Source organism: Neolamprologus multifasciatus, chromosome 12, assembly GCF_963576455.1.
Source record: "Neolamprologus multifasciatus chromosome 12, fNeoMul1.2, whole genome shotgun sequence".
In the NCBI taxonomy this organism is placed as follows: Eukaryota; Metazoa; Chordata; class Actinopteri; order Cichliformes; family Cichlidae; genus Neolamprologus; species Neolamprologus multifasciatus.
In genome coordinates, this window is record NC_140450.1 from 16,356,137 (window position 1) to 16,378,285 (window position 22,149).

Genomic DNA, 22,149 nt, shown 5'->3' on the forward strand with positions numbered 1-22,149 from the left:
AAGACAACCTGGTCCTAAAACGTATGTGCACTCACTGGCCACTGTATTAGGTAGACTGTAGTATTGAGTTGGACCCCTTTTTGCCTTTAGAGCTGCTTTAATTGTTCATGGCACAGATTCAGCAAGGTGCTGGAAACATTCCTCAGAGATTTTGGTCCATATTGACATGATAGCATCACACAGTTGCTGCAGATTTGTCAGCTGCACTTCCATGATGAGACTCTCCCATTACACCACATCCCTAAGGTGCTCTATTGGATTAAGATCTGGTGACTGTGGAGGCCATTTGAGTACAGGGAACTCGCTGTCATGTTCAAGAAACCAGTTTTAGATGATTTGAGCTTTGTGACACGGTGTGTTATCCTGCTGGAAGCAGCCTGTAGAAGATGGGTACACTGTGGTCGTGGACATGGTCGGTAACAAAGCTCAGGTAGACTTAAAAATATGCTAGGTTGGTAGATCGTTGTTGCAGCAGATATTTAGACTCGTCAGATCATCGGCTGACCGAAATGGCACTGTGTGCTCTTACAGATTTGCTTCAGGGACAGATTTACTGTGCCTTCAGAGATGCTCTTCTGCATAACTCTGTAACAGTCTGCAGTTATTTAAGTTACTGTTGCCTTGTTATTAGCTTGAAGCAGTCTGGCCATTCTTCTCTGACCTCTGGCATGAACGGGGCATTTTCACCCAGACATCTGATTACTGCATATTTTCTCTTTTTAAGACAATTCTCCGTAAACACGAAAGATGGTTGTGTGGAAACATCTCAGAAGATCTAAGTACTCAGCCTAGCCCATCTGGTACCAACAACCATGACCATGTCTACATGCCTGAATGGGTTAAATTGCTGCCATGTGATTGTCTGATTAGATCATTGCACTAACAAGAAGTGTATCAATAAAGTAGCTGTTGAGTGTATATATAATTATATGATCTTGTATGTATTTTACTGGTTGCTATACATGTTTCTTCTATACTGGCCATAAAGAAGAAATTGCTTAGAAAGCAGTTTTGGTACTGTATGAGATTTGTGTCAAAAAAACTGAACTACAAAGAGGCTATGGCACTCTGCCTTAGACACATCAGATGGTTTCTTACCAAATTACCGTTGTTTTAGCACAAAAATGTGGAGACTGTTTTCACCGCTGGCTGGGCTGCAGTAGAACAATAGCGGTACAAAGGGACGAATTTGGTAACTCTGCTAGAATCGCAGAGTCATCAGATAAACTTCAGAGCAAATATTAACACAGCATAAAGACTTGAGGTAATACTCCTCTTTAGTTGAATTACAACTAAATTGCTTGTTATACTTTGTCCTAAATTTGACTTTCACAATACATTTTTAGGTATTTCAGATGGAAGTGAAAGCGTATGAGATTTAAATGTACTGTATGTTAAAGGTGTGAGCTGTACTTTAATAGCCAGTTTTCTGTGTTGATTGTAAAAACAATTATTATTGTGTAGGATTGAATTAGATTTCACAGTTGTGCTTAATAAAGTGGCCACTACACTAGTGCATAGTCTGTACCTGTAGGCTCTTGCAAATGCAGCTGCTATTTACTGCTACAGTCTATGTGAGAAGAAAAATAAAAAGAAGATATTGTTTGTTTTGGCACTCAGTATGGGTACAGAAAATTAGCAGCAATGTGATGAGGGTTTACTGTCACAGACAAACCTCCTGGACTATTTTCACGGGCCTAATTAGAAACTAATAACGCCTCCATTCTGCTGCCAAAACAAACCCTTTTGCTGTGAAAGGGATGGGCTCCGTGTCTGACTCACGCTACCCCACCTCTGCTTTGTTTTCGGTTAATTCATGTTAATGCTGCATCTTGTGCTTTTCAGAAATTTGAGTTGTGTGAAAGAGGAAGCTTATTCTCCTGAGACTTTCATTTTAACGAGATAATAGAGCCATCTCTGCGTCTGCATTTTTCACTTTTTGTGTCACTTTGTTTTTTTCCACCAACCTCCTAGATTGCTGCTTTTTATTGCATACATGAATTCCCTCTGTTACCTTCCTGCTCTGGAGGAATACACTTCATATTAGCCTTCTTTTCTTGACTTCATCATTAAATGCTGCAGAAGCGTACCTAAAAAAGCTTTCAAACTGACAAAAAGAAAACAGCTACTGCTGATAAAGTACCTAATGGTAGTCTCCCATTTTGGCCCCCTTAATGGGGCACTTACCGGCTTAGTCACTCATTTTCTTCATGCAGAAATTTGCAAATTTGTTTTCATCCAGTCAAAATGACCCAAGTTACTACAGGAGCTGCTACTTCTGCCCCTCTTATTTCCTAGTATCTTTGCTCTTGTCAATTAACCTCATAGAGCTCTGTTGCACATTAGGATTAAAACATCTGTTGCTGACAGAGGGGAGTCATGTGGTCTGCCATTTGTACCTCCACCCTCTTTCTACCTGGATAAATACTGTTGGGCGTGGCAAGTTACTCCTGACTTGCATCAGTGTCCTAGCAGGAGATGTAGTAAACAGCCCCCCCCCCCCCCCCCCCCCCCCCCCCCCCCCCCCCCCCCCCCCCCCCCCCCCCCCCCCCAAGGAGCTCTGTTTCAGAAAAAAGGCTGCATGAAAGTCAAAATCAGTGGAGTCTCGGACTGGAAATAACCCCAGCATTTAAGAATACAACTTACTGTGGTGGGGTGCTTGTTTTGGGCGTCAGTGAGACATGAAATATAATTTTAAAAATGCATTTTTTTCACATTAAAAAGAAATGTACAAAGTTTACATATGCAGTAAGGCGACCATCTAACACAGGTCAGCACTTGTTGGTTACAAGTGTTGATTCTGATTCACTTTGTTTCTGGAGCCTTGTGTTCATATCAGTGCAGCTACCGTTTAATTTGTGCTGAAGTCAGCTTGAACTACAGTTGTGAATAATGCTGTAATGACGGACAGAGCTACGCATGAAACAAAGGAGATGCAATGATGTGTCGTGTAAACACAAGCTTCTTTACTGTTGTTCTGAGCAGCCAGAACAGTCAGACACAAGGAAAAATACAGCTTTGCCTAAAGTAAGGGCTGAGACTTGATAATGTTTCAAATGGGGATAATAGTGCACACTTTGAGGCAATCTTTTCTTGAAGGCACTCATGTTGCTTGTCCACCAAGAAATAACTGTATGAAAAACATAAAAAGAGAGCTTGCTAGAGTTCTAATGTTAGGAAGGTTTGGGGGTCTGTGGGATTTTATCTCCACGCTGCCTGCCAGTAACAGCTTTAATTACTCCTCTTGCATCCTCATACTGATCACATAGCTGAAATGCTTTTCAAACACCGCTTATCCCCATTTCTCTCCTACTTAGGACCATCTTCGGTGATCAGCAATGACGATGACTCTGCTTCTCCTCTTCACCACGTCTCCAATGGCAGCAACACTCCTTCGTCCTCAGAGATGGGCCCTGACGCAGTAATCATCGGCATGACCAAGATCCCAGTGATCGAAAACCCTCAATACTTCAGAAGCACAAACAGCCTGCTCAAGACTGACACATGTAAGTAAAAGAAAAATCTGACATATCTTTAACGTGGACCCGGATTAACTCTGATTTCGAATCAAACTTTTATCAGTTGATTACAAGCTACCATATACATCCTTCCTCGCTGTCATGTCAGTGACCTTGGAGCTACTGCTGATAAAATCTGAGGGAAGAACGGGAAATAGAAAGTCTAATTATATGCATGTTTGTGTGTGGCTGTGCCCCAGCATATGTTAGGGACACATTCATAAATTCAAGACTTCCATGGATGACTCATATACATACCAGAGCTAAAGAAACCAAATGATGCTAGACCTTATTAGCCACTGGTTTAAATTTTTTAAACCAAGTGAAAATGAGAAAGTGACAAACCCGAAGTAGAAGCTAGAAGAAGAGCAGAGGGAGAGAGAAAGAGGGCCACAGACAAATAGACAGACAGAAAATGCACAAGGATATTGACCTGGTCCATCAACATGACATTATGATTATTGGCAAGTTATAAAAGCTTCTCCAGGATTTGGCCTTGTGTTGCAGTAAATTATGGACCCACGCATTTGTGTATGTGTGTGTGTGTGTTCACGTGTGCTCATTCTGTTGAGAGCAAGGTTTAGGTTGTATAATAATGGGGGACTGGAGGTCGACCTCTTCAGTCCTGCATTATAACTAAAAGACTGACTGGGATTTACAGCCAAATGACGAAGAATGAAAGCGCTTAGGATCAATGAAAGTCAATAACACACTGTGGTGTATGTGCATGTGCCTGCATGTGCGTTTTTAATATATTACAGCCATTACAACTATTACACAGTGTGTGCCTTTGACTCACAGACAGGCTGCATAAATACTGAAAGTATCTGACCGATTATTTGGCACTCCGCCTTTTCAGACTGGTACAATAGCCTTTGATGGAGACAGTTTGGCAAAGTGGCACATGGTTGAATGCCAGGAACTGAACTCTTTCTAAAGAGAGGTCTTAACCAGTTTGCATCCTGTAATATTGAATGCAGGAGGAATCAGTAGCAGGTACACGTCTCTGCTTAAATGATCACACAGGCCTCTTTCGCGCAGCAATAAAGCAACAATTACTCTGCTGAGATGATGGATCCACGTGTAATTATGGAAATGTTAGTGTGCTGCAAAGCTTCGGTTGTGCAACTGTCTTTTTAAGTGAGCACCTCATTAAAAATAATGATATTAGCAGAGTTAGCATTGTTGGAAAGCAGGTCACAAACATTACAAAGGAGCTCCAGTAAAGCACACAGATTTGAAAAGGTGGTAACTGTTGTGTTTATGTTTTGCTAATCACTCACATATACATAAATTTGGGTTTACAACTAAAATAGGTATAAGAGTATATGAGCATATTCTCCCACTACATTTACTATAATATCACACATTTCTTTCCACTAAACTTCTCTGGATTTAATTTGAAGATTCAAATTTCATTCATTTTTTTGGACCACTAAGACAGAAATTGCGCCAGTCAGATAACCATGCACAACCTTGTTTTATTAAAGACCAATTCTGAATGGTTGAGACCCAGGCTGGAGTTTCTTGAAGGTGGCAACGATCTGTTGAGTTGGCTTCACTGAAAAGTGGCAGACTGACACGTTGTGGCAGACTGAGGAGACTAAGGCAAACTGGCAATGAACCTGAGACACTGGGGGCATACAGTTAAACGTGGTTTCAAACAAGATCAAGAGAATACAAAACTAGACGTGTGTTGCTACCAGGTTGGAAAAACTCTGGCAGGGACTGGAGCATAGAGTCAGTCATATGGGCTGAAGGGCTTCATAGGAGAGTGGATCACAGGTGCAACTGAGGAAAGAAGTGCGAACAGGATGCTGAGCCATGCCAAGACAAAGAGAGAGAACAAACAGGGGAGACTACAAGATACACAAAGAATGAGAGAGAGGTACACTCTAGACCATGGCAGCAAAGATTGTTTGAAATTTCAGGAATAATTGAACACTAATTCAGGCAGGCCAGGAGCCAAAACTCAGTCTGCAAAACCCAGTAAATCAGCCAAATCAACTGATTGCTAGTACTTGTAGTGGTTTCCCTGAAAGTATACACATGGAAAGGCAGGGAATCCAAGAACAGAGTCATGCTGCCACATATTAAAGATTGATGATAATATGAAGGTGGTGTGAGTTGACTGTTAGCTTGCATTAGCATAAAAAATAGGAAACAACTAGACTGGCTGCACCCCCCAAACTGTCACAGTATATAGAATACATAGAATTTATGGAATTTATGGTAAACTTTAGAGCTTAGATGAGAACATAAATGTTGTAACAAATACTAAGGGGAAGGATAGGACTATTTATACACAAAGGGATGATTTGGGTGCATTTAATCAATACAGGTGAGGACAGACAGGGAGGAAGAGAAAAGTAAAGCAGGAAATGGATAGTAACAAAAATACTAAAAAAAAAAGTAGACACTAAAACATGGAAGAAATCTAAGTATGTAGAGAAAAAAAATCTGACTTCTCTTTAACATGGACCCCAATCAACTCTGATGTAGAACTAAAGATTTATCAGTTGATTACAAGCTATAAAATAAATTTCTTCTTGCTCTCATGTGAATGACCCTGAAGCTGCTGCCGTAAGATCTGAGGGGAGAATGGGAAAATAGAAAGTGTAGGTTTCTGTGTGGCTGTGTCCCAGGATATGTTAGGCCACTCATAAATTCAAGACTTTCGTGGATGACTCATACACATACCAGAGCTAAAAGAACGAAATCATGCTAGAGCTCATGAGCCACTAGTGGCTGATTCAGTTTTTTTGATTGCAAAAGCTAAAGACAACACGCAATAGACTAAGTGAGGTAAAAGGTCAAATGCTGTGGTAAAGATTATGGGGATGACAGGGCTATTTATACACCAAGGGATGATTTGGGTGTATGTAATCAATACAGGTGGTAACAGTTAGACAAGCAGGAAGAAAACACAAATCAAGCCACAAGAGAAAAGTGAAGCAGGAAATAAACAACAAGATTAAAACAAGCTTAGCTTATTCAGGGGCAACTATGGGAACTCGTTTCTGCCACTGGACAAAAAAACCCCAAAAACCAAAAGGCCTTCCATATGTCAAAATTTAGGGTTAGGTCTCTAAATTTTGAGAAAATAACTTGAAATATCAAGTTATTAAGTTGACATTTTTATATAATTAAAAATGCTGACTATAGAGAGCAACCATGTATAATGACACTGACAAATCAGAGAGGAAAGAGAAGGTAGAGAATCTAACAAAAGACATTAAGAAAAACTTACAAATAAATGCAGGAACGGTAGTTAAGGCTCACAGAAACATAATCATCACTAGAATGACAAATCAAAACAAGAATCAGAATACAAAAATATACTAATAATAAACTCTGAAGCTAAAAACCATGAATATAAAGCAACAAATGACAACCAAGCAAGGACCCCAGAACTCATATTAGTTAAGAATATAAAACCTCAAATCAACACAAAACCCCAGGACCAAGGCAGAAACATGTGCCCACCAGCACCTGCAAAACTCAATAATGTACATTTATACAAAAACTGAAATGTTAATGACTGTAAATGAGAGGCAGAGAACTAGCTGCTAGTTATTTTACCAGTTTTTGCCTTTGTGCAGCTAAGCTAAGCTGACTGAGCTCTTGCTGGATCCAACTATATGTGTAGGGTCACATGTAGGGTCATGTAGGGTCACAATAGTAAAATCATAAACACCAAAAGTGTCTAAGCTTTTCATTGTAGTGTTTAAGCTCAAATAGAGATCTTAGAGGACGTGTTATTAATATCTGCAGTAGCAGTGTTGAAAAAGTGATTTTTCTTTCATCATCTTTCTTACATCATCCTCTTGGCTTTGTGTTCAGTACCTCTCAATTCTTCCACTGCTTCTATACGAGTTGGTCTTTTGGGCTTTGTATTTTTTTGTATCTAGGGAATGGGGATTAAGTTCACTCTGGAAAATGTTATTCACAAGTCAACGTGTGCTGACTGTATTTGAAGACACCGGTTTACAAACAAACATACGTGCATGCACGCACACACACAGGCTGACGCACAAAATTTAGGTCACAATTAGCTACGCTTGCTGATAGGAGGGCACAGAGTCAGGAAAAAATCAGTGCCATGACATTACTGAAGAAAGTTTGACGTTTCTGGTTGTCCTCTTCTCAAAGCATCTGTCAAACATGACTGTGTCTTTGACTTATCCTGTTGCTCAGTTCAAAGTACCGAACTCAGTTTTTCCAAGCTGTTCAAGCTGTTTTATGTCTGCATTCAACGCAATGGAAAGAATTTGGGAAGATGAGACGAAGAGGAACGGAATATGAAACAGATGGCAAACGGAGAATAATTATGTCCCGAGACATTAATTTATTTGGGAGTTCATAAGATGCTGATGAAGGATAGGTGTGAGAGGGGACTCTGAATGATGTGGTGGAAAATGAAGGCAGGAGGGCAAAAAAGGTGGAAGATGAGGGGGTCGATGGGAAATATTATTCTTCTTGATGTTAATATTGTAAGCCCTGTCATAAACAGTTAATGGAAAAAGAGTAATGGAGCAACAGAACGGGGGAAGAACCTGTGCCTGGATGTTAATACTTAGAGGATGCTGATTAAAAACTGATAGGTTTAGCAGCTGAGAGGAACAGCAACAGGGACAGATAAATGGCGAAACAGAGGAACGCTAAATAAGGAAAGTGAGAGTAAGATAATGAGAATAGATGGAAGAATGCAAATGAGGGAAAATGAGTGAATATGATAAGCATGGAAAACGGGTACTAATTAGGAAAAACATCAGAGAGTAAGTGTGTTAAGTCTGGTAAATGAGGAATTATATTTTAGTAGATCTTAATTAAGGATACTGATTGAGGAGAAGGGGTGTGATATGTCGCACGGCATGTGGAGACAGTGTAACAATGAAAGTGAGGTCGAAGACAGATTGTAAACTTGGCAAAAGGAAAGCAGCTGCAAAGCACAATTATTTCATGACTGAAATACGGCCATTAGAAATTAAAGGACTTATTCTTTTACGCTCTTGATAGACAATAAATGCTAATGCTTGAATACATGCAAAATAGATGCGACAACACTGGAAAGACACAAAAAAGAAAATTGCAGGAAAAGGTTGTGCGAATAACCACATCTTCCTGCCAAAGACTAAAGAAAAGAAAGGAGAAAAAAAAGCGGTACAGGAAGCACTGGCCTGCAAACATCAATTTATTTGCTATTTGAGGATGTTAATTAAGGAGAAGTGGTGCAAGGCATTTTCATGGATGAATGCTTATTAGACAACTGCAGTAGGAAAATAGTGCGGTGAGGTAATTAGCTGGTTAAATGGTGGGTAGCTTTCTTGTGGGGATGTGAGTTTATTGTGCGCCGTTATTGCAAAGGGAATTGTGGTGATCAGCAACATGTTGGTTTTTTTATTTGAGATGAAGACTCAATTTTAGGAGAAATAGATGATAAAATAATTAGTAAAATAAATATAATTTATTTTACAAATTATATTTGTAAAATAATTTACAAATATTCTTGACTTTTATTCATGCTGATACCTCAGGATTATGTATTCAGGTTTAGAAGGTAGAAGTTATTCACATGCTGCTGATTTGCAAAAACGATCCGCAGCGTCACTTTTTCATCATGTAAACACATATTCAGATGCTTACAGGACTTATTTGATCAAACTATCCTAAACTATAAGCTGATGGGGTTTAGGCCCTTGCCACCTGAGTAAAATATTAAAAGGTGAACTGTGTCTGCAGCACAATGCATGACTTGTTTGTTTTGAAATGAAAATCTTTCCCCAAACATGACCATGATACTTTTGCTGGGTAACCACACAGCACATGGAAGAAAGAACTTCCTTATGTGGACTTTGTTGCTCTTTCAAACAGCATCGCTAGCTCTTGGCATCTAAGATTGCTGCAAGCCACCAATACGGAAGGACACCCAGTGTGTATCCCTGTGTAAGACACTGGTTTCTGACAGAAACCTGTATTTGAGGCCCGGGGACAGGAAAACGTCTATTTAGTGTATCATAGATTCTGCATCTGGAGTACTTTCCACCATCCTAACAGAAAACCCAGTATGTCGTTTTTTCTTTTTTTCATTGACTGATAGAAGCTCACAGAAATCTTCCACACTCAAGCTATCAAAAATAAAAGAGAGGTTGTAGTATAGAAAACACACTGTCCTCCTTAAACCACCCACATTTTCTTTTTGTTCCTTTTAGGCTTTTTTTGAACGCAGGACAGATGGGACTGAACGATCTGCAGTCTTTTTAATTAAAATTAAAATTCATTTTTTTATTTGACGTTTCCTTTCCATTAATTCACAAAGGTTACAAATGAAGGCCAAGACGGGATTTGACGGAGACAATATGCAGCCTATCACGTATCATAACAAGAATTTATGAGTGTATAAATGCCTTAAGCAAAACAAAAATATCATATGGTCTTGACCTCATATTTGATGCTTTTGAATATCTGATGCAGACCAGCTGTGTGTTTCTCTTTTCTCCGTAGGTCTGCAGTTACAGTATTGGGTTAGGATGGACCTCAGTAGCTTACAGTGTCGATCGATGCAGCTTCTTCAGAGAGTCTAGCTGAGCTTTAATGTGATATTCTGAGTGGACAGCTTTTCTTCAAATGCACCTCTTAATCACATCACACATAAATCTCAGCTCTTGGTGTGTGTGTGTGTGTGTGTGTGTGTGTGTGTGTGTGTGTGTGTGTGTGTGTGTGTGTGTGTGTGTGTGTGTGTGTGTGTGTGTGTGTGTCTAAAAGTGTGTGTGTATGTATGCATTTGTATTCAGGACCTAAACGAGCACAGGTATTACAGGATAACGTGTTTCTCTACATGCAGACAGACATGGAGCACATTTGGCTGGCGATCAAAAGACGGGGTTTAACTAGGTTATTGTAAGGTCACGAGGCTGTTAATCATTCTGCATGATAAAACATTGTACAATAACTGGCGAGATGCCGATTTTTTTTTTTTTTTTTTTTTTGAGAAATCAGCTGGCGTGGATTCGCGAGTTACTTAGCAACAGAGAGCAGAGTTGTCGACTCTGATCCAACTGTGGATGAGCAGAAGGCAGGAAGAGGTTAGATGCATGAAGAAGGCAGAGAGACACGTTTTTCAAATTTACATTACTGTAAAAACTGTGTTGAAGTCGTAGAAGACAAAAAAGAAGGGATTTGCTTATGTACTTTTGCATTTATATGATACATAAATCAAGACATGAAATATGTATTCAGTAGAAAATGATCCCCAGATATACAGTAGATACAGTTATGAGCCTTTTTTGGCTTCAAAATGAAACTGGATGAGGGATGAACAGTAGAGGTATCTGCATGTGGATTGTGAGTGACAGAAACCATTTATTTTAACATCCTTTTCCCTTTAGAAAAACCATGGGGTTAACATGCCCTGCAGCTGTGCTTTTTGTTCAAAAAGGAGGAAAATCCGCAGCTTCGGATTAACAGGGATAAATTGTTATAAGAGCAAAGGTTATTTTAAAAGAAAACTGACAAGTTTCAGTTGATACTCCAATGTGATACTCCAAACACAAGGTCCAGAAAACAAGAAGCAACTGGGCATTTTAGAGAAGAGTAAAAATAGATTCAATTGCTCTTGTAAATACTGGCTACTTACTGGGTAATAGTGCTGAAAGAAAGTCGGTGACGAGAACATTGCTCTTACAGTGTAATTACAGACTAATAAGTAAAGAAAAGCCACACTTTATATTACAGAGCTCATGCCTCATTAAGGCTGTGTGCTATGCGCTCTGTACTTTTACTCATTAACAGACGTTACTGCAGCGTGTGGGAGAAAATACAATTTAAAAGAAGGGAGGTTTATTACAATGACGCTGTATGGATTTATTACATGTCTTCATGTGTGATAGGAGAAAATGTTTGGATGATACTTTTTGTCCTGAACTACAGCAACTCATAGTGGGCACACTGCAAATATACCGCTCTCAAGCACAGCTACGCTAGGTCGCAATTGTTATCCAAGGTGGCAAAAGTCATGCTATCGTGTGACTTCTAGAACTATGGAGCTAATTGTTTATGTCTGATAAGATGTTTATTTTCTTTAAGCACAGAGCAAGAATAATAGTTTTGCCACATATGCACTACAAAGATGCTATCTTCCACATGCTATCAAGTCAACATTCAAATGTCTTCTTTTTGTATAAAATCAGATGTCTTATGATGCAGTTTTCTGTTCTTTGAGTGTAATCAAACACCACAAAACAAATGACACCAGACTGACTCACTGCATGAGCTGAAGTCATTAAAGTATAAATGGCGTGCGATCAAAGCATCAATCCTGCTTCCAGCTCCTTGTTTTTATTTGTGTACTTCAGCTTGATTTACAGTTGATCTTTTTCTGGGCCGAACAAGCACTTTTGGCTTGTTTTTCCCTCCCATTATTCCAGCTTTCTTCTTATTGGCTGCCCATCACAAACAGAAGGTTTAAGCAGCAGGTTGGTGGGCTGTGAGCTAAGATTAGAAAAGCTCCCTAAAACTGAGCATTTGGGGCAATAGAAAAGAAACGAGGAAAAAAGATTACCCCCCTCCCCAATTTATATGCATGTTTGTAACTTGTACTAAAAAGTTTTCCTCTTCATCTTCTCATTCTACAGTTGTCCAGCATATTAAAAGACATAACATTGTGCTGAAGAGAGAGCTGGGAGAGGGAGCCTTTGGGAAAGTCTTCCTGGCTGAGTGTTATAACCTTTCACCTGACCAGGAGAAGATACTGGTGGCCGTCAAGGTAATGTTGAAGTCCTAAAATTCCTAAGAAACATATTTATAAATCAGAGAATTAGACTAATTAATTTCATATTGACTCCAGTTTCTGAAAACACTTCTTTTTGCAGCTTTTATAAACCAAAGCCCAAAAATGTAAATAAAATGTATCCTGTGTGCAGTAAAACAAATGGGTCAAGTTTCAACATGAGATATTTTTAAATTCCGCTGGTTCTACAGAACGATTGATCATGTCAAAATAAAGCTCCTAAATGGCATTATTGAAGGTGAAATTATTCTTTTTCTATTCCACGGTATCAGAATTGACATCTGATACATGAAATACATTGAAAATATTGAACTGGTTCCTGAAATAGATCCATGGTATTTTGAAATAAAATCCCTCACATGGCGTCAGCACACTATTCAGAATCCATGTTGGCCTCCATTTACTGTGCTATTGTTAGAAAGTCCCTCTTTTCACGGGTTTCTCTGCAAGAATAAGGTGGAATTACACTCTAAAACCGCTGACTTCTGGGGTCAAATTGAATGGTTTCCTAGGGAGCATCGCATCTATGTGTCCATCGGTCTCTCCATCTAGGATGCTTTTTCTGCCGTTTTGCAGAGAAACAGGATCTGAACGGTGAAGAATTTCTCATTAACTATACATGACCTGTGAAAGAGCCCCCTCTGCCCCTGTCCTCCTCTGCCCCTCACTTCCTCTGTCCTCCACACTTCCAGCTCTCACCTGCAGTCTTTTATTTTCTCTCTCCTCAGTCGTCATCCTGATGCTTGCCTCTTCTCAAATCCTACACCTTCTTTTCTCTTCCTACATGTCCTGTTTGCTCCCGGCTTAGCCCTGAACCACCTGCTGATGTATGCTGCCAGCTTAGCGTCGGTTTAGACTGAACACACTTCAAAACACGGACCTGGAAATCGTGGACAGCAGCACAGTTCTTGGTTGTAGAACACGATGCTTCATTTTGCTGGCTGCATGTCAAATCTGGTCAAATGTAGGGAAAAAACGAACAATTCTCAGATTTCCACGTATGCAGTTACACCATTGAATGTTCTTTCTAAATGACAGCAGATTTGTTTTTAATTAACTAATTGACGACCTGCATACGTCAGCGTCAGTGATCCTGCTGCCAATACACTGCAATAACACAAAGTGCTGAAGGGTGATGAAAAGAGACTTTCAACAGTACTACCTCCATCCATCCATCCGTTGTTGTACATATACATATCGCATAACTTGAAACTAAAATAAAAAAAAACAGTCTCGTGAAGGAGATGCTTAGAGTGTAGAAATCCAAATAAAGACAATTTCTGTTTGCAAATAAATATGTTGTCACTTCTTACCAGCTGCTTTTAATTAAAAGAAGGAGACATCAAATTAATACAAACTATTCCTCGAGGTTTTCTAGGCAAATCAAATCCCACGAGATGTTTGAACACTCAGGAGGATACACACATCTGATCTGATCACTTGAAAACAAGAGTGCTGAGAATCTGTTGTAATGACTGGATTTTAGAAACAAATTTGATTTGCCTGTGAGAGTTGTCAGTGTATTTAATTCAATCCCTGGCCAAAAATTATGGAATCGCCACACTTTGATGAAGTTCATTCAGCTTTTTCCCCCTTTTTTTCTTTAAACTTTCTTAGAAATAAACAAATCATCTGACATGCAACCCCATTTCATAAATGAGTATTTAAATGGTTCGCTTTAGGTCACTGTAAACAAGCTTCTCTTTCTGTGTTAGTGCTGGTTTTCTTTCAGCTTTTCGGTATGAAATCCCATTTCATTCAGCTGATTTCTCACAGTTGTATCACAAGCATGAACTCCTATTTCTGCCTATTTGTTTTTTTGTGTTTTGTCTTTGCATTTTTTTGTTTTCCAGACATATTGATTTGAGTTTTCTGTCATTCTATGTTGTCTATATATTTGCTGCAGATTTTATACAAGGCGTCCTATAATCCTTTCCATTGTTTAAGTAGACACCTCGCTTGTTGGGGGCCATGCTTCCTTTCAGTCAGCCAGGTGTAGCAGCAGCTTGTTAAGGTCCTCAAACTTTCTTTCAACTGCAGACTATTTTGCATATTTCAATTTGCACAGGTATTTGCTTTAGAAATGCAAATTGCAAGGAGTTTCAATACTTCTTTCCTCAATTCTCAGTGATTTCATCCTGCAAATGTGGTGATTCCATCATTACTGCCAACAGTTATAATTATTGTGTCCTGTACAGAATAAAGGGGAAAGGACATGGATTATGAGGAATGCACTTCCTTTATGATAAACCATGCCATGCTTATATTGCTCTCTGTGAGTCACGCTACATTACAGGTACAGGTTCTCATTTGTATACCACATTACAATGACCTACACACACTAATAGAGCTTAATGGGCCTGGATTTCAGGGTTGTCTATCAATCAATCCGTCATCCATAATACAGAAGCAAGTTTTACTGTTACTGTATATTAAACACTGAGTTGCCATCGATCAGAGGATAATTGTAACAAGTGCACATAAAAAAAATATGCATATGCACATGCACGCAGGCAAGTTCATGCAAACACATTTACGCTCCTGCATTCCATCAGTCATGAACTCCGAGCACTTTCAATAATGTTCCCTTCACACATGTATATGACTCACCACATTTGTGAGCTGGATGTTGTTGATTGCTTTTTATTTGTCCATGGACCTGAATGTGCTCAGACTGGATGACTAACAGTGCAGTGTTATGAGTTTTAGCATGGGAATTAATGCAGCTTTCAGTACAGAAAGTCACACCGTGATTTGTAATACTCCCAGGCTCACAGGAAAGTCAGTATTTTTCCTAAACTCAACATTAATATGTTTGGCTCAATACAATGATTAATACTGGTCACAGTGGTCATTTGATACTGATTGAGACCAGCGGTGCAGTGAATAACATTTTTTTTTTCCTCTTTAAGTTCATTTTTATTTTCCTTTTTTTTTTTAAGGAGCACACAGTACAGTACATCATAGATTAGACTTCTGGGAGTCATTGTCAGTCAAACTGGGATAATGAGGAAAATTATCCATGTTTTATGAGCATCTCTCAAGATTTATAAATTGTAAAAGCTTCATTAGAAGTTAATAGATCATTACAGATAAGTTCTAAACCATGCTAAGAACAAAGTCTGGGCTTTCAGCATCATATTCATCGCCTCTTATTACCTCCTGCTGGTTTCTTTCAGAGTGAGGAACAGCTGTGTTTATTTGTGGCTTTCAAACATTCAGAACTGCACTGATATGAAAAACCACACCAATAAAAAATAACTGGAAACCTCAAAGCTGGTTTTAATAGCTTTTCATTGACCTACACAGCGTCAGTCTTCATTTTTAGCCATTATTAATTCTATTAATTACAAACAATAAACTGATAACATTAAATATAACAGTGAAAGGTCCTGCAAAGACATCTGAGGAAAGTCAGTCAACTCACATATCCTATGCATATTCTCAAGTTACATGGTGAGACAGGGGCACAGGCATTCATATACACTATCTATACTGTAATAATCATCTTCTTGCAGTATCACCTTACAGTCTGCAGTGTACTCGACCATGCCTCTGTTTCACAGTACATTATTGGTTGAATGTAAGTGCTTAAGGTTGAAGTCTGTCTAATATTCTTCCATTTTAGTGCTTTTGATGAAAGGTCAGAGGTCATCTCATTCTGCTTTTTCTAAGTCAGCGCTCCTGTAGATCTGTATTTGTAGTCGGAGGTTCTACCTGCAATGTGTGTCATGTATATCTCTATCATATACTGTAGGAAGACAATCAATTATTCATGTAGGACAAGAGAAACTTTTCTATATTTTTCTTCTTATATGTGAAATTAATACACACCCCATATCACTTTCATTTCCTGTAACTCGCCCCCGAACACGCACACAGTCATTCACTTCCACTTCACATACACTCTCTGTCATGGATGCTTGTATTACACAAGCTCCCTGACAGATTTCCTGATTCATGGAAGGGAGACAAAGATTAGTTTCAAAGGGAACAGGGCAACATAATGAATGTAAACAGTGCTGTACTTTGTAATGGCTAGCATTAATATAAAATGTCTCCATACTTTTCCTGCCCTGCTGTCATATCGGTCCTTGTTTGGTGCCAGTAATTTCACACTGTTTGTGCCATGTTGCTGTAACTCACTTTTATACGCACTTTTGTATTGTTTTTTTACACAGTGGACCTCAGCCAAATAAATTGGAGGAGAATGAATCCACTATGAAAATGACCAATTGGCAGAAGAGTATGTGGTATGATGTGTGAGGTTTTGATTTGTCACTTTATTAAAATGTCATTTGTGTGTGTGTGTGTGTGTGTGTGTGTGTGTGTGTGTGTGTGTGTGTGTGTGTGTGTGTGTGTGTGTGTGTGTGTGTGTGTGCAGACACTTAAAGAGGCCAGCGAAAATGCCAGGAAGGATTTCCATCGTGAGGCTGAGCTGCTGACGAACCTTCAGCATGAGCATATTGTCACTTTCTACGGAGTGTGCGTGGAGAGCGACCCGCTCATTATGGTGTTTGAGTACATGAAACACGGTGATCTCAACAAGTTCCTCAGGCATGACTCTCTTCTTCAATATGTAAAATGGCAAAATTTAAAATGTGTTTTTCTCTAAAGAGTTTCTATGAAAAATGAGCGATCAAAGGATTAAAGATTAGGAAGCTTGCGTGTGCTAATCCAGCTTAATCTTCTACATACTCTCTATTAGAGGGACACATGTAAACATCTTACGTGGTTGATACATGGCTGAAAAGACGAATGATTATTGTTTCCCTTGTTTTTTTCTCACAGGGCTCATGGTCCAGATGCAGTTTTGATGGCAGAGGGCCAGACCACCAGACCTGTGGAGCTGACCCAGTCTCAAATGCTTCACATTGCCCAGCAGATAGCATCTGGCATGGTCTACCTGGCATCACAACACTTTGTGCACCGTGACCTGGCCACAAGGTTTGTAAAATACTCTGTTAATGCACATCGTGTTTGCTTGTTCCTAACAGATGCCAGATGTGTCATTAAACAGGAACTTTTATTCTGATCCTTGAGGAATTTATTTAAAACTCATAATGACTGAGTACGAACAATCGCTAATACAACCTAAAAACATCTAACAAGGAGAAGTGTAGCTATTAGCGGAACCAGTAAAGTAATCAGCTAGAGATAATCTGTCAAACAGTCATGGTAATAACCATATAATAAGATATATGGTTGTAGTTTAACACCCTTCATTTTAACTCAGCAATGTGAAACATCTGTATTGAGTCTCACTGTGTTTGTTGTCCAAAAGGAACTGCCTTGTGGGTGAGAACCTGCTGGTAAAGATTGGAGACTTTGGCATGTCAAGAGATGTCTACAGCACTGACTACTACAGGGTAGGTGTATGTGTCGATATCTTTTCAGGCCTTTCTTTCAGCCTCCCCTCCCTCCCTGCTGCATGGGTGCCTCTCTGCTACTCCCCTGCATGGGCATGACTGATGAACGTGGGGGTTTGAGTAAGACACTCGCAGGGATAGGTTAACTCAACAGGAGTTGAGATGGTTAAAATGTTTGATTAGGTGAGTTCGTGGGGTGTTACATTTGCTTTAAATAACTAAAAAAAAGTGCAGGTGAAAGGAATGCATTTAAAAAGATCCATGTTCTGTGTTTTTGAGCATTTATGTGTACTGCAGGGATATTTAGCAGCTTTTCTTGCTGTGCTTGGATAACTCAGGGGTACAAAACAAAACTGAAAGTTTGTGTTTTTCTTTCTGCAGATAATCTGTTACTTTTCCAAAAGACCAAAATCTAATCAGTTGTATTGATTGCTAGGTAGCTGGACTGTCCATTTTTCCTGCCCTTTCTCTCATTCTCTCTGACAAACCGACACAACTGACAGTGACAGAGCAGGAGAGAGAAAGAGGTAGAAGACTGCAGGCATTCAATGGCTAGACAATCGTTTAAAAATTCAGAAAGTCTACAAATGATGGATGTATCATTCAGCGATGGTAATTTTGCAGTAATAATTTATCTTGAACAGAAATGCTCATTGTAGTTATGAAAATCTATATTTCTAACTTGCTGGGAAACAAAGTTGTCTTTGCAGTTTGTTCTCCTTTCACACGTTCCACATGCATAATTACACATATGTACTTTGGTATAAATTGTAATGTATATGCACTGTATTGGCATGCTGACATGAGAAAACACAAGTTATTTTTTTCCTGTTTCTCATTAAAAATATTAAAATTGTCTGCAACTACTGGGGCTAAAAAAAATGAAATCAAGTTAGAAGTGCCAGAAACTGCAGTTCCTTTAGTGGCCACTTGAGGCTTCCCACGTTAAGTGAGTCTGTTCCCTATTTTCCCATCTATATGATGATTTCTTTAATTTCTTTTACAAAGTGCTCTACAAACTGAGATATTGGCTCTCTTACGAGTTAGCAAACATAAACTAATGTAAATCAATTAGCTGCAACCAACGTCTCGTTCTGTACTGGCTCAAGATGGTGCTAACCATGTTATAAAAATTGTAACTTTAAACATGTATTAAATCCAGATTCAAAGTCATTGATAAATCCGTGTCAGTTTTAGGGAATATGGCTAAATTTGAAAGGCTTGTGTGACTGACTGATTTGCCAGCAAAGGCACAAAGCACTGTGCGCAAAAAGAGTAATATAAATAAGAACATTAAGTGCCATAACAGCAAATAACACAACCTGTTTATTTTATTGTGTCTTGCACAATAAAATAAACAGATTCTTTGATTATGTATGGAGAACAACTAAAAAAAATGTGAGCGTAAGTATGAAAATGGTCATTTTTAAACAGTTAGTGCAATGCTTTTGGTAAATCACTTGAATTAAGGGTAAAACTGCAGTATTATTATCCAAATGTTTATGAGCCTTGCTATATCTGTGTCTGTGGATTGCAGCTGTACGCTTTATGAGTATAACTTACTAACCAAGCTTGCTACATTCAAAATATGTTCCTTTTCTGAAGGCTTCCTAAAGACTGTGCCCATCCTTTATATACAGTCTGTGATTTCCTCACAGAAAGCTTCTGATACCCCACAAAACTATAAATGCCACGTTGCCTGAATGAATCTTTTTTAAAAGAACATAAAAAATGCTCTTTTTTTGAGGTCTTTGATAATGACTGTTGACATAAAATCAAAATAACAGGTTATATTTGGCATCAAATTAAAGATTGGTTTGCTGCTGTGGCATTTTTTTGTGCTATCTCTGTGTGACGACACACAGCAAGCTCCCCGCTCCTCCTCCTTCCTTTCACCCCTCCTCAATAAAGCTAAGTGCTGTGGCTGTAGTCATGGTAACGGCAGAGGGCAGTGGCGGTGGGTCTCTTACTTGGGTCTCCAACGTTTCTCAGGAAGAAAAGTAATCAGAGAAGTTCTGTTTAGTATGCTGAGGCAGTAGTGGAGAAATAGAGGTGGAGAAGGAGTGAGATGTAAGTGTGGGAGATGGAGGCAGGAGGGTGGCAAAGCGATGAAAGGAGAGAAAGGCTAGGAAATAAGGGAGAGGGGGGGGGGGTAGCAGGAGAAGAAGAGAAAGAGGGAGGAGAAGGAGTGGGATGCCAGGAAAGAAGAAAACAAGACACAAATAAATATCCAAAAAGAGAGACGAGGCAGTAATAGAGCGGTACAGGGGCATACGGCACTGCTTAAGACGACCACGGAGCAGCGTATCAGAGTAAAATGACAAAAAAAAGGACAGAGAGGTGGACAGACAGGAGAAAAACAAAAACCAGAATAGAGGCACAGGAGGGTAGAAGCTAAAACATAGTGATTCAGCCGTATTTCAGCATCCAGGAGAGACAGAGGTGTGTGCGTGAGTGTGGGGGGACGTGTAGAGTGTAGGGACCCAGTCATGCTCTTGCGTCAGACAAGTGAAGATGAGTCATAGAGGAATTGGACCCCCACCCCCCCACAACCCCATGCCTGTGTGTGTGCGTGTATATGTGCAGGGAAATAGATGCAGAGGCGTAGGATTGAAGGGGCTGTGATGACGTCATTGAATCCCCTGTTACACAATGAACCTGACAGGCGCTTCAGGAGACAGACAGGATGCCTCAAATCAAACCTTGAGCCTTTCCACACAGGCTCGGTGTGCGTGTGTGTGTGGGCGTATGGGTGCGTGGGTGGGGCTCAACTCCAACACTACAGCACATTTATTCATTTTCCCCTAAACTGATTTTATGGCCAAATGTGTAGGATGAAAGAAAATTAAGGTTTCATGCCTGACTGTTTTACGCTGCTGACACGGCCTGTAGAGCAGAGCTGACAAATCTCTGAGTAATTTTTTTGGGTAGTGGGTGTATCGACCTTGTGAAGCACCTGGAGAGGTGACAGTGAAACAGTTATCTGTGATTAAGCAAATGTGCATCAAGACAAAACTGAGAGGATGTAACACAAATTATTCAACTGCTCATTGCTCATGTTCATGGCCTCATTGTACCCTTTATGTCATTATTATTATATTATTATTACAAAGAAAGAGACCTAATTCACATACTGCATTGGTTACCAAGAAGTTGATGGGGCAAAGTTTTTTGCCTTCGAACTTGTTGTGAAAGTGTGCATGCCAACCCAGTCCTATTTGTATAGTTGTATAGAACTAATTGCAACATCACAGGGACCGAAGTCAAAAGTCAAAAGCAAGAAGAAACAAATAAAACGATGATCTAAAGTTTGCATGCTTACATAAGCTGAGACTTCATATCTTCTGGTTAAGAGATTATGTCATTAATGGCTCAACGAGAAAGTTTACGCAATCATCACACCACCCTACTGAGGACAACAGCCAATAATTGCCCATTTATAAAACTTACTGTAATACACAAACTATTTGTTTTTGTTTGTTTCTTTGTCTGCAAATTCTCCCTGGATCATTATCTAGGAAAGATTTGAAACAAAGGCCCCTTAAGGTTCTTATCTATATCAGATGTTATGCTGGCATTTAAGCTCCTATAATGCAGTATTAAAGCATCCCATTGTTTTAAGTTCAAGACAATAACATCTCATTTATATCCACAAAGGCTAAATTATGCATGATATACTACAACACTATCATGTTGCTTAGCAACCACTTTGCAGTGGGCTAAAGTGACCCATTTTTTAACATTTAAACAACATCTATTGCCCGTTTTTTACTTTTCTCAATGTGATTAAATATATCAGTTCAGCAATAGCATGGACAAACCAAACAACACTGTAGCATGAGTGCATATTAGTGAAGAGAAATTAAATAAAAGGCAAAATCATCATGCTGATTTTGCTCACATTGTTTGCTTACCTGTGTGAAAGCAAAGCCTGTTCAATCCTGGCTGGTGAATCTAATCTGTGATGCCAAAAGTCTTGCCTTTTACTTTGGATTTTGCATATGAATATGTACAAATCTTCTTTGCGAGATTATTTGAATGTTAACACAGACTTTTGCAGGCTTTTTTACTTCCTCATTGTTGTCCTAACAAAACGTCAGTATGTGGCCATTGGGAATTTTTTGACTTGACAACTGCACGTTGAAGAAGTACTACCATCGTATCGTGTTTTTACATGAGCATCATCACATCACATCACTGGTTGACCAGACCAAGATGGCGGCGCGTGAACAACGCGAGGCTCAGTGTCTCTCCAGAATCTGTTATTTAGCGTTTTTTAATATATATATTGTAATATATCTATATCACGGCTAAAGCACTTCTGGATGGATGCAAACTGCATTTCGTTGCCCTGTACCTGTGCATGTGCAATGACAATAAAGTTGAATCCTATTCTATTCTATTCTATCACAAAAAATACTTAAACTGTAGCTTAAACCTACATGTCATTGGCTTTACTGTATCTGAGCTGTCC

The 22,149-nt window shown here is 39.3% G+C and overlaps 1 protein-coding gene across 3 annotated transcripts in view; it reads left to right on the forward strand.

Annotated features, from left to right (window-relative positions):
- Positions 1 to 22,149, forward strand: part of ntrk2a (neurotrophic tyrosine kinase, receptor, type 2a) — a 110,934-nt gene that overhangs the window by 72,800 nt on the left and 15,985 nt on the right. For 2 of the 3 annotated variants that reach the window (XM_085179389.1, XM_085179390.1), the window contains exons 14-18: positions 3,318 to 3,506; positions 12,152 to 12,282; positions 16,691 to 16,863; positions 17,098 to 17,253; positions 17,591 to 17,681. In XM_085179389.1, the coding sequence (XP_085035515.1) occupies positions 3,318 to 3,506; positions 12,152 to 12,282; positions 16,691 to 16,863; positions 17,098 to 17,253; positions 17,591 to 17,681 (740 nt within the window). The remainder of the gene's footprint in view (positions 1 to 3,317; positions 3,507 to 12,151; positions 12,283 to 16,690; positions 16,864 to 17,097; positions 17,254 to 17,590; positions 17,682 to 22,149) is intronic. The other variant, XM_085179391.1, reaches the window with a different exon arrangement.